General features: G+C 47.4%; 1 protein-coding gene across 1 annotated transcript; it reads right to left on the bottom strand.

The window, feature by feature from the left end:
• Positions 1–389: 389 nt before the first annotated feature.
• On the bottom strand, positions 390–17,441 carry med29 (mediator complex subunit 29). Its single transcript, XM_072549232.1, has 4 exons — positions 17,151–17,441; positions 7,369–7,427; positions 4,150–4,234; positions 390–723 (listed from the first exon to the last, which is right to left on the bottom strand). The coding sequence occupies exons 1-4, from the start codon at positions 17,403–17,405 to the stop codon at positions 508–510; spliced, it is 615 nt and encodes a 204-aa protein (XP_072405333.1). The 5' UTR covers positions 17,406–17,441; the 3' UTR covers positions 390–507.
• Positions 17,442–17,545: the final 104 nt, after the last annotated feature.

Below are 17,545 nucleotides of genomic sequence, written 5' to 3'. Positions count from 1 at the left end.
AATCCTCTCTCAGGAGGTGCCCTGCTCCCTCAGTCCGACATACGGTGCTCAAAGTGCAAGTCTTTGTTATAAATCTTCAGGAATTGTGCATTTCTGTTTCAGAACATGCTGCTAAACGTAGTTAGGGGGACAAGCTGAATATGTACAAAGGCAATGAATGCTGCACACTCAGACTAGACGGAATGCAGGTGACAGAATGGCTGCTTACTATAAACACTCTCTTAGCTCCACACTTACACCGTACCACCCCCAGCCACACTTCAACAAACAGGAATAGTGTGTCGGTCACAAATTAAAAGGGTGGAGGAAGTGAGAGAATGTGCACACTGAATCGGCCAGACGTTACACGCTGCCCCCCACCCCACCCCCAACACCCCCCCTCCCTCCCCGCCCCCATAATGACCTTGTCGGAAAGCACCAGGAGACACGAGACCTTGTGGCAGTTCGAGCTCCGATCCTGGAATCACACATCTGAGGATTAACACCTGAACAGGAACGCAGAGCCGTTCAGATTTGGCCCTTGCTGGCTATCCGCTTCGAGCACTCCAGCAGGGCGTTGTGAATGTCCTTGGCACAGGAGATCTGCGACTTGATCATGCTGAGGTACTGAGTGTACGACTGGCTCTCTGTCTGCACCGTGTCCGGCTTGGTTGCTGTGGGAACCAAGTTAGGAGAGTGTTTGGAACTGTCAATGCTCTGGGAAAGGCATTCGAAGGCCAGTCTCTGTAAAATAAGAAGAAAAGTCACCAGCAAAAGGAAGAGAGATCCAGGTCAGACAACCCACTTCTTGAGCTAATCCATGGGAAGGGCAAAGCAGCTTTCGCCAGCCCCTGGCCACAGAGCACACTAATGGACACTGGAAAAGGCCAGTGGGATGTCTGGCTTACTCTAGACCACAATGACCAGGTGTGAGCTTTAGCTCAGTGCAAACTATTCAACTCCTCTGAACCACAAGCTCCTGGTAGACTTATACTCCAGCAACTTCAGTATAAAACACAGGAACAACCGTTCACAGAGAATCAGCACCGAGGAAGCACAGCCAGAGGGTCAGAACAGCAGGAGTGCTGCACTGCCTGAGGGTCACAACTCACAGAATGTCACACTATCAGTGAGTCAGTACTGAGGGAAGGCCACACTGTCGGGGAGTCAGTACTGAGGGAATGCCACACTGTCGGGGAGTCAGTACTGAGGGAATGCCACACTGTCGGGGAGTCAGTACTGAGGGAATGCCACACTGTCGGGGAGTCGGTACTGAGGGAATGCCGCACTGTCGGGGAGTCGGTACTGAGGGAATGCCGCACTGTCGGGGAGTCGGTACTGAGGGAATGCCGCACTGTCGGGGAGTCGGTACTGAGGGAATGCCGCACTGTCGGGGAGTCGGTACTGAGGGAATGCCGCACTGTCGGGGAGTCGGTACTGAGGGAATGCCGCACTGTCGGGGAGTCGGTACTGAGGGAATGCCGCACTGTCGGGGAGTCGGTACTGAGGGAATGCCGCACTGTCGGGGAGTCGGTACTGAGGGAATGCCGCACTGTCGGGGAGTCGGTACTGAGAGAATGCCATAGTGTCAGGGAGTCGGCACTGAGAGAATGCCACACTGTCAGGGAATCGGCACTGAGAGAATGCCACACTGTCGGGGAGTCGGTACTGAGAGAATGCCACAGTGTCAGGGAGTCGGTACTGAGAGAATGCCACACTGTCAGGGAGTCGGTACTGAGGGACCTGCACACAGTCAGGGATGACAAGCGAAGCGCTGGAAAATCACAGCAGGTCAGGCAGCATCTGAGGAGAAGGAAAGGCGATGTTTCGGGAATAAGCCCTTCATCAGGAATGGGGGCGAGGGTCTTAGATATAAATGGGAGGGGGATGGAAACGGGGGTGGGGAAGGTAGCTTGGAAGGCAATAGGGAGATGCAGGTGGGGGTGATGGTGATAGGTCAGAGCGCAGGGTGGAGCGGATGGGTGGGAAAGAAGATGGACAGGTAGGACAGTTCAAAAGGGCAGTGCAAAGTTGAAGGGGTGGAGCTGGGATGAGATGGGGGGAGGGGGAGATGGGCAAACTGGTGAAGTCAATGTGGATGTCGTATGGTTGGAGGGTCCCACGGCGGAAGATAAAGTGTTCTTCCCCCAGGCGTCAGGTGGCAAGGATTTGGCAGTGGAGGTAGCCCAGCACTTGCATGCCTTAGCGAAGTGGGAGGGGGCGGTGGGGTTGTTTAGTGCGTGTGTCCTAGAGATGTTCTCTGAAATGCTCTGCGAGTTGGCATCCTGTCTCCCCATTGTAGAGGAGCCCACATCGAGAGCAACGGACACTATAAATGAGGTGTTTGGATGTGCAGGAAAATCTCTGCTGGATGTGGAAGGATCCTTTGGGGCCTTGGATGGAGGGGAGGGTAGAGGTGTGGGCGCAGATTTTACACCTCTTGCGGTGGCGAGGGAAGGTGGCGGGAGTGGAGGGAGGCGAGGTCAATTGGCTGAATTGGTCCGCACTGTCAACAATGTCACCCAATACCCGAGAGTGCGCGGTGCTGGTGGAGGGAGCAGGTTTCCTCTTTTTGAAGACATTGTGTTCCTTCCACTTCAGCTGGTGGCTCAATGTCCTACAGCACTACTCCAAGTTGCTGGGAATTCTCACAATTCTCTTCATGGAGTCATACAGCACGGAAACAGACCCTTCGGTCCAACCAGTCCATGCCGAATATAATCCCAAACAACACTAATCCCTCCTGCCTGCGCTTGACCCATATCCCTCCAAACATTTCTTATTCATGTCCTTATCCAAATGTCTTTTAAACATTGCAATTGTACCCACATCCATCATTTCCTCTGGAAGTTTGTTCCACACATGAACCACTCTCCGTGTAGAAAAACTGCCCCTCACATCTTTTTTCAAAGCTTTCTCCTCTCACCTTAAAAATATGCCCCTAATCTTGAAATCCTCCATCCCGGGGAAAAGACACCTGTCATCCACCTTATCTATACCCCTCATGATTTTATAAACCTCTATCAGGTCAGCCCTCAACTTCCTACGCTCCAGGGAATAAAGTCCAGCCTCTTATAACTCAAACTCTCCATTCCCGGCAACATCCTGGTAAGTCTCTTTGGAATCCTCTCCAGCTTAATAATATCCTTCCAAAAACAGGGTGGCCAGAACTGGACTCAGTACTCCAGAAGAGCACTCAACATCTTCATGTCAATAAATCTCTTTTCACACTGCAAGACCAGTCCATTAATATCTTCCTGCAGTCTACAAATTTCTTCCCAATTCTCAAGCAGCCAATTAATTTTCATACAATCTCCAAACAGCTTAATCATGGCACAGACATTAAATTCACTTTCAGTAACTAAATCACCAGTCATACACTACTCCGCGCTTCCTGCCATGGAACTAATTTTGGATCCAAAGTGACTTGGTAAGATAGTAAATTCTTGTCACGTCACCATAACAGGATCATAATCCTGGAATTCCCTCTCTAACAGTATTGTGGATCTCCCTACGCCAAATGGACTGCAGCGACTCAAGGAAGCGGCTCACCAGCCAGCGACACCTACATTCCCCATCCCATTGGGCCACACGGTGGCTCAGTGGTTAGCACTGCTGCCTCACAGCACCAGGGACCCAGGTTCGATTCTAACCTCGGGCGACTGTCTGAGTGGAGTTTACACATTCTCCCAGTGGCTCAGTGGGCACCCTACGGGTGCTCCAGTTTCCTCCCACAATCTAAAGATGTGCAGGTCAGGTGAACTGGCCATGCTAAATTGCCCATAGCGTTAGGTGCATCAGTCAGGAGTAAATATAGGGTAGGGGAATGAGCCTGGGTGGGTTACTTTTCGGAGGGGCAGTGTGGGCTTGTTGGGCCGAAGGGCCTGTTTCTATACTGCAGAGAATTTAATCTAATCTCCCTGTGTCAGACTGACATTGGACCTGAATGTACAGCACTCACTCTGCAAAGATAATGCTATCGCTTCTTATAACTGGAATTCCCAGCTTGAGTAACCAATAGTTGGACTGACATCACAAACTCAGGCAGGAAAGCAGCTTAAGGTATGAAAGGTACACTGAGATGGTAAAAATGAGACCTAAATAATGAGGCAGATTAGGCAGAATAAAGACCGCCCGGACAAAACCACACTTAAATCCAGTCATACTCACCAGGCACAACTCTACCTGATCACAAAGAGCATAAAACTCTTCCAAACTCTTATCAAACCGTTGCAGGGCTGTGTCACTGCTCTTCCTAAAGGGCAAAAAATAATGACAGTTAATTAATTGAATTGATTCCAACTAACTGTCTCTCCATTCTGCGCCAGTGGAACGTGTTAACAAGGAACTCCAGCCTCTGTACATTCCCCCTGTAGCCAGCTGGAGGCAGCATTTCTCCATTCAGAATCTACAAAATGCCAGGGTTCCTCACAGGCCCTGGGTTCTAAGAAGGGTCTGTTCCCCAGCTGTACATCTCTACGACTATGATTCTATAATCTAAAGGGGGACAATTTTCCAAGCATGGTGCCTCACAGCATCACACACTTGCCTGAAAGGACCTGATAGGACAATGCGCACAGGGAGATTTACTCAGCTTTTAAAAGACGTGCATGGCTGGATAGAGTTTTAAGTGCTAAGGGATTTATGGTTATGATGGGGTGGGGTGTTGCTGCAGAGAGCAAGGGGGGTTAGAGTTTCAATCAGATCAGCCCTTGATTAAATCCACAAAGCCTGGTGTTACTGGGTGGAAAGTCAGTGCTACAGAAGCGAAATGGAATTAAGCACCAGATGACAAACTCTGAATTGTCCACTGTTTCTGATTTTCTCTGGATGAGTTACTAACACCTCGTAGAGGTTACACAGAGCATAGTGCTGGGCGTTGGGATGATATTCCATAATTTAACCTTCCCACCTACCTCATCTTGCAATTAACCCCTTTCTGTCCTCACTGACATTTTCCAGATTACTGGTTTCACAGAAGCCCCTACCTTATCCATGGAACACAGGAATAGGAGTAGGCCATTCAGCCCCTCGAATCTGTTCCACCATTCAATGAGATGATGGTTGAGCTGTGGCCTAACTGTTTAGTTAGTCTTTGGCACATATTCCAGAATATCTTTGCTGAGGATGTTCCTGATGAAGTGTGTATGCCTGAACCGTCGATTCTCCTGCTCCTCGGATGCTGCCTGACCTGCTGTGCTTTTCCAGCACCACACTCTCGACTAACAAAAATTTATCCCAGTTTTAAAATTAACATTAAAATTAACTGTTCCAGCAGTTTCATAAGATGCCACGTTAAAGGTAACTTCACAAAATAAAAACTGAAAGAACTGCAGATGCTGTAAATCAGAAACAAAAACAGAAAAGGTCAGCGGGTCTGGCAGCATCGGTGCAGAGAAATCAGAGTTAATGTTTGGGTCAGGTGACCCTTCCTCAGAACACTGAGAACAGTGGGGACCCAGAGGTCCTGAGGAAGGGTCAATGGATCCTTTGGTTTCTTTTCACAGATTCTGTCAGACCTGCTGAGCTTTTCCAGGAACTTCTGTTTTTGATCGCAAAGTAAGAGTTCATGCCATAGGAAGTGTGATGTGTTAGTGTGGATAGAGGATCCGTTAGCTGACAGGGCGGGGGGGGGGGGGGGGGGGGGGCAGAAAATCAAGATAAACATTTCACTTTTAGATAGGCAAGCTGTAACTGAATGCCACAGGGATCAATGCTGGGTCTCAACTATTTACAATCTAGAGAAATAACTTCGATGAAGGGATCAAGTATGAAATTGTTAAATTTGCTGACATCGCAAAATATGAGCAGAAGGTTTAAGTTTTCAAGAGGATACAGGAAGGCTGCAAAGGGATGTAGTTAACAGGTTAAGCGAGTGGGAAAAAATGTGGCATGTGGAGTTAAAAAGTAGGAAATGTGAACTCACCCACTTTGACAAGAAGAATAGAAAAGGAGTATATCACAGGTTTAGGGTAAGAGGGGAAAGATATAAAAGAGGCCTAAGGGGCAACTTTTTCACACAGAGGGTGGCACATGTATGGAATGAGCTGCCAGAGGAAGTGGTGGAGGCTGGTACAATTGCAACATTTAAGAGGCATCTGGATGGGTATATGAATAGGCAGGGTTTGGAGGGATATGGGCCAAGTGCTGGTAAGTGGGAATAGATTGGGTTGGGATATCTGGTCAGCATGGACGGGTTGGACCAAAGGGTCTGTTTCCGTGCTGTCTCTATGACACTATGATTCTATGACAGAGAGATTGCTGAACTCAGCAGTACAGGGAAAGCTGGTGTCTTAGTTCATGGATCACAAAAAGTTAGAATGCAGGTACAGAAGGTTATTAAGAACGCAATTGAAATGGTGATGTTTATCACAAACGGAATGGAATACAAAAATAGGTACAGGGTATTGGTGAGCTCACACCTGGAATACTGTTTACAATTTTGGTTTCTGACTGACAAAGTGATGGAACTGTATCAGAAGCAATTCAGAAAAAAGGTTCACTCGGCTGATTCTAGGATGAATGAGGAGGGATTTTGAATGTTGGGCTGATAGTGCACAGAAGTTCAGGAGAGCAAGAGGTGATCTTATTGCAACATTTAAGATCCTGAGGGGGCTTGACAAACTGAATGCTCTGAGGACGTTTCCCCTTGCAGAGGAGACTAGAACGAAGGGACACAGATTAAAAACAAAGGATCTTTTGCTTAAAACAGAGATGAGGGAATTTGTTTCTGTCTCTCGAGGGTTGTTAAGTCTGTGGAATTCTCTTCCCAGTGAGCTGGCCACTGAATAAAGTGACCAGCAGGTTTTTGACTGACCAGAGAGGTTTCAGATTACAGGTAGGTAGACAGGAAGGTGGTGTTGAGTTTCGAACCAGATTTAATAGGATCTTATTGAATAGTGGTCAAGATTGAGGAGCTGAATGCTTTAGCAGGTATTGTCTATTTGTGTATCTCTAAAGGACATTGAGATTGAGGATTGAACTAAATGGCTCTGCTGTCACAGGGTCTCCAGACTTGGCCCTATCACCAGCACTGAGGACTTGACAGTAACAACACGGCAGCCCGCTCTCCTTCTGACCCCGATGGGTCAGGATATCAGAACAGGAGGCAGCCATTCAGCCCTTTGCCTTCCATTTAGATGATGGCTGTTGCAGTCAGTACAAACTCATCCCCAGTGCGCCACCTGCTGGAACTATTGTTGTAGTGCTCATACATTGACAGCCATCTCATGTCAGTCAATGCAACCTCGAAAAGGCAGCTTCTGGACCACACATCCATCTTAACCAGCTCAAAGGCAACTCAGAACAGAGCCCATGCAGTTAAGATGCTTCACCTTAATAAGTGGAGAACACCCCTGTCTTTATATGCTTACAGAAAAGGATACTCACTGTCCATTGTCAATGGTTGTGTTTTGAGACAAGTTCAGGGCTGCAATCCTCATGAGATTCTGGAAAGTAGACACAAAGTTCACTGTGAGATGGATCGATCAAATCATGCGACATACACAAAACCTCTCTGTCCCATACAAACACTCGCAACGCGGATCTCTCTCTCATTCTCCAACGCGGATCTCTCTTTCTCACTCACAGACACACACAAACATATAGCCTTTCACATAACATGACAAACCGCAGTTAATGGGGAATGAATCGTAAAACATCTATTGCCCCTCAGGCTGAAACATCCAAAAAAGGTGGTCCTGCCTCTAACACGGGTTACAATCACTTCCAACTCAGGTTAAGGGGCTAAACTACACTTTGCGCTGCAGTGAAATTTATAGAGATGCAGAGAACTCACAGCTACAATTTGCAGTGACAATGCTATCCACAGAACTCACTGAAACAACATTGTCATCTTTAATGGCCACTACCACTATCCCTAACACCCTGAGCTTGGTCAGATGCAGACTTTTAAGGCGAGGATTTGTTTTTATTGGGAACTTACTTTCAACATGAAGTCATCAGAGAACTCGACAAAATATATAGGGGACAACAGGAAAGTGGATTAGTAATTCCGATGACAAAAGTGAGGACTGCAGATGCTCGAGATCAGAGACTAGATTAGAGTGGTACTGGAAAAGCACAGCAAGTCAGGCAGCGTCCGAGGAGCAGGAAAAATCGACGTTTCCGGCAAGAGCCATTCCTGATGAAGGGCTCCTGCCCGAAATGTCGATTTTCCTGTTCCTCAGATGCTGCCTGACCTGCTGTGCTTTTCCAGCACCATTCTAATCTAGACTAGTAACTCCGATGGAGAGACACACAGCTCTGAAATAGGTAAAGATCAATCCAACCCGCGTAGCTGGGAAATTTCAATTTCGTTCATTCAACAAATCAGGAAATGTTTGTGTCAGTGATTTTCTGCCTGCCCCCTACACCTTCACTTCCTAAACCTTTCTAATGAGAATTGTGAAACGACTAAACCGTCATGAAGAGCCATCAGGTTCACTAATTCCCAACAACTGCACAAAACCAAGATGGACAGAAAAGCGAACTAGCATTAAAACCATACAAACGAGCCAACATTCTCCTCAATAAGATCTCAGGGCTTGTACTGAAACAGGGAGAGTTATTCTGCAGACTAATTAAACAACATCAGATCGTGTTCTCAAGGTATGTCCTATCTCACTAGCAGAACAGACCACTACAGAGTTGGTGGCATAGAGACATACATTTGGGAGCAAGACCCCTTGGGGATGCTCACCATTGACTCCGGAATGCACGATTTCTCAAGTATGAGGTCAAACAGGGGAAAAGGGAACCTTCATCCCTTCAGCAGGTCAATCAATACTCCTCCATGCTGAATACCACTTGGAGGATGCACAGAATGGATGCTGGTTGGAAGCTTTGATACTCATCGCCAATACTGGCTCGGCAGCAGCAGCACTGATTGAACTAGTCATGCCCTAAAGAACACAGATGCTAGACTGAGTTTACGGCAGGTGGGAAGGGAATGGACAAGAGGAAACTACCCCCCCCCCTCCTTCCTTTCTGGAACTTGTCCGCACCACCCTGTGTGTCGCACGGTCATCAATCCAGTTTCAATAAAAACGACCATTGTGCCGTCCTTGTGAAGACAAAATCCCACCCTCACATTGAAACTGATTTCTATCGTGTTGTACGGCACTACGACGGTGTTGAATGAGATAGACTTCAAACAGATGCAGCAATTCAAAAGTGAAGTGGGCCTCCAGGAGGCACTGTGGGCCATCAACAGCACAACTGCATTCAAACGCAATCTGCACTAAGTGGCTCATCACTCTATAATTACTGTTAAGCCAGGGGATCAACCCTGGTTCAATGAAGAGTATAGAAAGGCCTACCAAGAGCAGCACCAGGCATGAGATATCAATCTGATGAAGCTACTACAGAGGACTATTTGTGTGTTAAACAGCACATAACAGACAAAGCTAAACAATCCCATAACCAACAGATCAGATCTAAGCTCTGCTGTCCTGCCACATCCAGTCGTGAATGGCGATGGACGATTAAATGGCTCACTCCAGGAGGCGGCTCCACAGATATTCCCATCCACAATGGTGGGGAGGCCCAGCACATCCAGTGCGAATGATAGACTAAAACATTTGTGTTAATCAGTAGCCTGACATGCTGAGTGGAGGACCCATCTTGGCCTCCCCGAGAGGTCCCTAGCATCACAGCTGCCAGTTCTCAGCAAATTCAATTCATTCCACGTGAGATGGAAAAAAAAAAGAGCTGAAAGCACTTGATATTACAAAGGCTCTGGGGCCTTGCAACATCCAAGTACTAGAACTGAAGACTTGTGCTCTAGAACTAGCCATAAGTTATAACATATAGGAGCAAAATTAGGCCATTCAGCCCATCAAGAGTGCTCTGTCATTCAATCTTAGTTCATATGTTTCTCAAACCCATTCTCATGCCTCCTCCCTGTAACCTTTTGCCTTTATTGATCGAGAACCTCTCTCTCTCTCTCTCTCTCTCTCTCTCTGTCTTAAATAGACTCCATTACATGGCCCTTCAGCCTTCTGTGACAATGAGTTTCACAGATTAACCACCCTCTGACTGAAGAAAGTCTTCCCTTCACTCTGAGGCTATGTCATCAGGTCCTAGTCCCTCCTGCCAGTGGAAACAACATCTCCACATCCACTCTATTCAGGCCTTTCAGTATTCTATAAGTTTCAATCAGATCCCCCCCTCATCCTTTCAAATTCCATCAAGGACAGGCCCAGAGTCCTCAATTGCTCCTCACAGAACAAGCCCTTCATCCCTGGGATCATTCCTGTAAACATTCTCTGGATCCCCTCCAACACCAACACACCCTTCCTTGGATACAGGGCCCAAACCTGCTTTCAATATTCCAAATGCGGTCTGACCAGAGCCTTATACAGCCTCAGAAGTACATCCCTGCTCTCGTATTCTAGACCTATTCAAACGAATGCCAGCATTGCATTTGCCATCCTAACTGCCAAATGAACCTGCATGTTAATCTTAACAGAATCCTGAATAAGGGCTCCTAACTCAGATTTCTGGAGCCTATCGCCATGTAGAAATAGTCTACGCTGCTATTCCACCGACCAAAGTGCATAACCTCACACTATCCCACACTGCATTCCACTTCCACTTCTTTACCCACTCTCCCAGCCTGTCCAAGTCCTTCTGCAGTCTCCCCACTTCCTCAACACCACCTGTTTCTCCACCTATCTTTGTGTCATCTGCAAACTTAGCAACAATCTCCTCAGTTCCTTCATCCAGATGATTAATGTAATAACGTGAATAGTTATGGCGCCAACACTGACCCCCGGGTCCATTCGTCACAGGTTGCAAGAAGGGTAGGTCGTGCCTCACAAACCTTATTGAGTTCTTTGAGAAGGTGACCAAACAGGTGGACGAGGGTAAAGCGAATGATGTGGTGCATATGGATTTGAGTAAGGTATTTGATAAGGTTCCCCACGGTAGGCTGCTGCACAAAATACGGAGGCATGGGATTGAGGGTGATTTAACGGTTTGGATCAGAAACTGGCTAGCTGAAAGAAGACAGAGGGTGCTGGTTGATGGGAAATATTCATCCTGGAGTTCAGTTCCTAGTGATGCACCGCAAGATCTGTTTTGGGGCCACTGCAGTTTGTCATTTTTATAAATGACCTGGATGAGGGTGTAGAAGGATGGGTTAGTAAATTTGCGGATGACACTAAGGTTGGTGGATTTGCGGATGGTGCAGAGGGATGCTGTAGGTTACAGAGGGACATAGATAAGCTGCAGAGCTGGGCTGAGAGTTGGCAAATGGAATTTAATGCGGAAAAGTATGAGGTGATTCACTTTGGAAGGAGCAACAGGAATAAAGAGTACTGGGCTAATGGTAAGATTCTTGGCAGTGTAGATTGGCAGAGAGACATTGGTGTCCAGGTACACAGACCTTGAAAGTTGCCACCCAGGTTGATAGGGTTGTTAAGAAGGCATACAGTGTGTTGGCTTTTACTGGTAGAGGGATTGAGTTTTGGAGCCACAAAGTCATGCTGCAGCTGTACAAAACTCTGCTGCGGCCGCACCTGGAGTATTGCGTACAGTTCTGGTCACCGGATTATAGAAGGAAGTGGATGTTTTGGAAAGGGTGCAGAAGAGATTTACTAGGATGTTGCCAGGTATGGAGGGAAGGTCTTATGAGGAACGTCTAAGGGACTTAAGGGTGTTTTTGTTAGAGAGAAGGAGGTTGAGAGAGGTGACTTAACTGAGACATGTAAGATAATCAGAGGGTTAGATCGGGTGGACAGGGAGAGCCTTGCTCCTCGGATGGTGATGGCTAAAATGAAGGAACATTACTTTAAATTGAGGGGTGATAGATATAGGACAAATGTTAGAGGTAGGTTCTTTACTCAGAGCAGTAGGGGCGTGGAACACACTGCCTGCAACAACAATAGACTCGCCAACGTTAAGGGCATTTAAATGATCATTGGATAAACATATGGATAAGAATGGAAAAATGTAGGTTAGATGGGCCTCAGATTGATTCCACAGGTCGGTGCAACATCAAGGGCTGAAGGGCCTGTACTGCGCTGTAATGTTTGATGCAATCCAGAAAAAGACCCCCTAATCCCCACTCTCTGCCTTCTGCCAGTCAGCCAATCCTCTATCCATGCCAGTATCTTGCCTCTAACATCACGGACACTTACTTAGCAGCCTCCTGCATGGAGGCATTTTTAAAAGCATTCTGGAAATCCAAACAAGTCATGTTCACTGGCTCTCCTTTGTCTAGCTTGCTCATTACCTCCTCGAAAGATTTCCAACAAACTTGTTAGGTGAGACTTCCCTGTGACAAAGCCATGCTGATTCAGCCCCATTTTACCATGCATTTCCAAGTACTCCATAATTTCATCCTTGATAATGGACTCTAAAATCTTACCAACAACCAGGGTCAGGTTAATTGGCCTGTAGTTTCCTGTCCTCTGCCTCCCTTCTATCTACCTATCACAACCTCACTATTCCACCCCTCTCCCCACTCAAACCCCACCCCTGCCAGATCTGCAGCTCCCCCTACCCCACCTCTATTCCTGAAGAAGGGTTACACCTGAAAACATTGACTTCTCCACCTCCTGATGCTGCCTGGTTTGCTGGGTTCTTCCAGCCTCCTGCTTGTCTACTTTGGACTCCAGCATCTGCTGTTTGCTTTTGTCTCTCTTCTCACTTAAACAAGGATGTTACATTCACCATTTTTCAGTCCTCTGGGACCCTCCCTGACTCCAGTGATTCCTGACAGATCATCACCAACGCCTCTACAATCTCGTCAAAGCTATTTCCTTCCGAATTCTGGGGCAGCGTCCACCTGGTCCTGGTGACTTCTCCACCTTCAGGCCTTTCAGCTTCGCCAACTGTGCTCTCCTCAGTGATGGCCACTACACACAGCTCTGCCCCTGATTCATAGAACATAGAACAATACAGCACAGTACAGGCCCTTTGGCCCTCGATGTTGCGCCGATCCAAGCCCACCTAACGTACACTAGCTCACTATCCTCCATATGCCTATCCAATGCCCGTTTAAATGCCCATAAAGAGGGCGAGTCCACCACTGCTACTGGCAGGGCATTCCATGAACTCACGACTCGCTGAGTAAAGAATCTACCCCTAACATCTCTCCTATACCTACCACCCCTTAATTTAAAGCTATGCCCCCTCGTAATAGCTGACTCCAAACGTGGAAAAAGGTTCTCATGGTCAACCCTATCTAAACCCCTAATCATCTTGTACACCTCTATCAAGTCGCCCCTAAACCTTCTTTTCTCCAATGAAATCAGCTCCAAGTGCCTCAGCCTTTCCTCATACGATCTTCCTACCATACCAGGCAACATCCTGGTAAACCTCCTCTGCACCCGTTCCAGTGCCTCCACATCCTTCCTATAGTATGGCGACCAAAACTGCACACAATACTCCAGATGCGGCCGCACCAGAGTTTTATACAACTGCAACATGATCTCAGGACTCCGGAACTCAATTCCTCTCCCAATAAAAGCCTGTACGCCATATGCCTTCTTTACCGCACTATGGGTGGCAACTTTCAGAGATCTGTGTACACGGACACCAAGATCCCTCTGCTCATCCACACTACCAAGTATCCGACCATTAGCCCAGTACCCCATCTTCTTGTTACTCATACCAAAGTGAATCACCTCACACTTACCCACATTGAACTCCATTTGCCACCTTTCTGCCCAGCTCTGCAGCTTATCTATATCCCGCTGTAACCTGACACATCCTTCCTCACTGTCAACAACTCCACCGACTTTCGTATCATCCGCAAACTTGCTCACCCAACCTTGTAGCCCCTCCTCCATTTATAAAATGGTCATTTATAAAAATGACAAACAGCAATGGTCCCAAAACAGATCCTTGCAGAACATCGCTAGGAACTGCACTCCAAGATGAACCTTTACCATCAACTACTACCCTCTGTCTTCTTCCAGCCAACCAATTCCTAATCCAAACCTCCAACTCACCCTCAATGCCTCCGTATTTTTTGCAGTAGCCTACCATGGGGAACCTTATCAAACACCTTACTAAAATCCATATACACATCTACCACTTTACCCTCGTCCACCTCCTTAGTCACCTTCTCAAAGAATTCAAATTGAAGTTCTGGTATGCTACTGGAGTCTTCCACTGTGAAAGCTGATGCAAAGTACCTATTCAGTTCCTCCACCATTTCTTTGTCCCGTTGCTACTTCTCCACTCTCATTTTCCAACAGTCCACTGTCCACTCTTAACTTTCATACACAGTCAGTTCTGCTATCACGTGCATTTCCTCAATGCGAATTTACTATAACATGATTGAAGAATTTAGACCATTATTTGTAGAATGCGAACCTTCCTTACTTTTATTGGCTATAATGCAATTCTGGTCCCATTGGTTTAAATGGTGCTGCTATTATACGATTTTCTTATAACACAGAATCGCACAGGAACGGAACTATCGTTTTATATCAGAACAGACTGTATCTCAAATTAACTCTTGCAAGCTTCTTTTCTATTACTAGCTAACTTACCATCATATTTCATCTTCTCGCTCCCCCACCCCAATTACTTTTTAGTTGTCCTCTGCTGGTTTTTTTAAAAGTTATCCAATCCCCTGGTGTCCCACTAATCGTCACCACATTGTGTGCTTTTGCTTTTGTTTTTATGTTGTCCCTGACTTCCTTTATCAGGCATGGTTGCCTGTTCCTCCCCTTAGTATGTTTTCTTCTTTGGAATGTATTACCACCGTGCATCCCGAATTACCGCAGAAACTCCTACCATTGCTGTTCCACTGTCTTCCCTGCTGGGCTCCCCTTCCAGTCAACATTGTCCAGCTCCTCCCTCATATTTGTCTAGTTACCTTTACTCAATTGTAATACCGTTACATCGGAGTCCAATCTCTCCCTTTCAAACTGCAGCATGAATTCTATCATAATATGGTCACTGTCCCCAGGGGTTCCTTCACTTTATGTTCCATCATCAAGGCTGCTTCATTATACATCACCAGATCCAGTGTTGCCTGTTCCCTATTGGGCTCGACCACAAGTTGCTCCAAAAAAAACCATTTCATCAACATTCTATAAATTCCTTTTCTTGAGATCCGCTATCGACCTGATTTTCCACGAGGATCTGTTTTGGGACCACTGCTGTTTGTCATTTTTATAAATGACTTAGACGCAGGCATAGGTGGATGGGTTAGTAAATTTGCAGATGACACTAAAGTCGGTGGAATAGTGGACAGTTTGGAAGAATGTTACAGGTTGTAGGGGGACTTGGATAAACTGCAAAATTGGGCTGAGGGGTGGCAAATGGAGTTCAATTCAGCTAAATGTGACTGATGCACTTTGGGAAGAATAACAGGAAGGCAGAATACTGGGTCAATGGAAAAATTCTTGGTAGTGTGGATGTGCAGAGATCTTGGAGTGCATGTACATCGATCCCTGAAAGTTGCCACCCAGGTGGATAGTGCTCTTAAGAAGGCATACGGTGTGTTAGGTTTCATTGGTAGAGGGATTGAGTCCCAAAGCCACAATATCATGCTGCAACTATACAAAACGCTAGTGCGGCCGCACTTGGAATATTGTGTATAGTTCTGATCACCTTATTTCGGGAAGGATGTGGAAGCATTGGAAAAGATGCAGAGGAGATTTACCAGGATGTTGCCTGGTCTGGAGGGAAGGTCTTATGAGGAAAGGCTGAGAGACTTGGGTCTGTTCTCATTGGAAAGAAGGCAACTAAGAGGGAATTTGATAGAGACATACAAGATGATTCGAGAATTAGATAGGGTGGACAGTGAGAGCCTTTTTCCTAGGATGATGACAACAGCTTGTACGAGGGGGCATATTACAAATTGAGAGGTGATAGATTTAAGACAGATGTCAGAGGCAGGTTCTTTACTCAGAGAGTGGTAAGGGTGTGGAATGCCCTACCTGCCAATGTAGTTAACTCAGCCACATTAGGGAGATTTAAACAATCCTTGGATGAGCACATGGATGATGATGGGATAGTGTAGGGGGATGGACTGAGAATAGTTCACAGGTTGGCACAACATTGAGGGCCGAAGGGCCTGTTCTGCGCTGTATTGTTCTATGTTCCCCGTCCACATATTGAAGTCCTCCATGATTAATGTCCCCCTTCTCGTAGTTGTCCACTTATCTGTTGTGCCTTAAGTTAGATTCTAGACCCTTACTATACTCTCTGTCCTATTACTTGTTCTGGAAACTTTAATAACCTCTGAGGAGGCTTCAAGCCCCTTTAACTTTTTCCATAACTTTTCATGCAATTGAACCCTCCTCCCCAACTATTTAGTTTTAGTTTAAAGCCACCAAGCTGTTCCTGTACAACTACAGCACCAGCATTACCTGACCATGTGGAAAATTACCCAGGTATAATGTTCACAAAAAGGGTGCCAAATTCAAACCCACCAATTACCACCATCAGCTTCATCTATCACGAGCCAGTGAAGAACCTGCTCTATAAATACTGCAGCTCCAACAGCAGGTCAGAAGTTGGAAACTGCTGCACCAAGTATCTAACACCCTGACTCCTGAAAGGTGACCAACCATCAACAAGTTGCCATCTAGCTGCCCCTTGACCTCAAATGATGATGGATCTGCTGACCCCAGGTGACATGGATCAACTGACCCTTGACTCCAGGTGACCACGGATCCCCTTGACCCTTGACTCCAGGTGACCACGGATCCCCTGACCCTAGACTCCAGGTGACCACGGATCCCCTTGACCCTTGACTCCAGGTGACCACGGATCCCCTTGACCCTTGACTCCAGGTGACCACGGATCCCCTTGACCCTTGACTCCAGGTGACCACGGATCCCCTTGACCCTTGACTCCAGGTGACCACGGATCCCCTTGACCCTTGACTCCAGGTGACCACGGATCCCCTGACTCCAGGTGACCATGGATCCCCTGACCCCTGACTCCAGGTGACCATGGATCCCCTGACCCCTGACTCCAGGTGACCCTTGACTCCAGGTGACCATGGATCCCCTGACCCCTGACTCCAGGTGACCATGGATTCCCTGACCCCTGACCCTTGACTCCAGGTGACCATGGATCCCCTGACCCTTGACTCCAGGTGACCATGGATCCCCTGACCCTTGACTCCAGGTGACCATGGATCCCCTGACCCTTGACTCCAGGTGACCATGGATAAACTGGCCCTTCCAGGTGGATACCTGCAGAGAGTCCTTCAGCTGTGGAATCAGGAGTTTGAATTTAGCGACTGGGTCGTCCTGTTGCTGGGCCTGCTGTTGCTGCTGTGTGAGTGCTGGCTGACTGGCCTGGGCCTGGGCTGCGGCCAGTTGCTGGGCTTGGACAAGCTGCTGCTGCTGCTGCTGCTGCTGCTGTTGTTGTTGCTGCTGCTGCTGCTGGGCAGCCGCCAGTTGTTGTTGTTGTTGTTGCTGCTGCTGCTGGTTCAACGGCGCCGCCATCTTACCCGCTGAGAGCGTGATCCCGCTCCCTCGCGTTCATTGGTCATCAGTGGTCACATTGCTCCACCTATCCCTTTACCTATTGGTTCCTTGATGCGTCAATCATTCTCCGGCCGGCATCGCGTGCGCAGTTCGTCCAT

The sequence above is a fragment of the Chiloscyllium punctatum genome, chromosome 29 (assembly GCF_047496795.1).
Source record: "Chiloscyllium punctatum isolate Juve2018m chromosome 29, sChiPun1.3, whole genome shotgun sequence".
NCBI lineage: Eukaryota > Metazoa > Chordata > Chondrichthyes > Orectolobiformes > Hemiscylliidae > Chiloscyllium > Chiloscyllium punctatum.
Note: the sequence above shows the minus strand (reverse complement) of the source record. Positions and strands in the feature narration are given on the sequence as shown.

Bases quoted from the DNA above. Each gene is read 5' to 3' on its own strand.
- med29 (XM_072549232.1), bottom strand. From the start codon at position 17,405: ATGGCGGCGCCGTTGAACCAGCAGCAGCAGCAACAACAACAACAACAA. The intron at 7,428-17,150 runs GTATCCACCTGG...TCTACTTTCCAG, and splicing joins AGCTGAAGGACTCTCTGCAG to AATCTCATGAGGATTGCAGC. The intron at 4,235-7,368 runs GTGAGTATCCTT...TTTGCCCTTTAG, and splicing joins ACAACCATTGACAATGGACA to GAAGAGCAGTGACACAGCCC.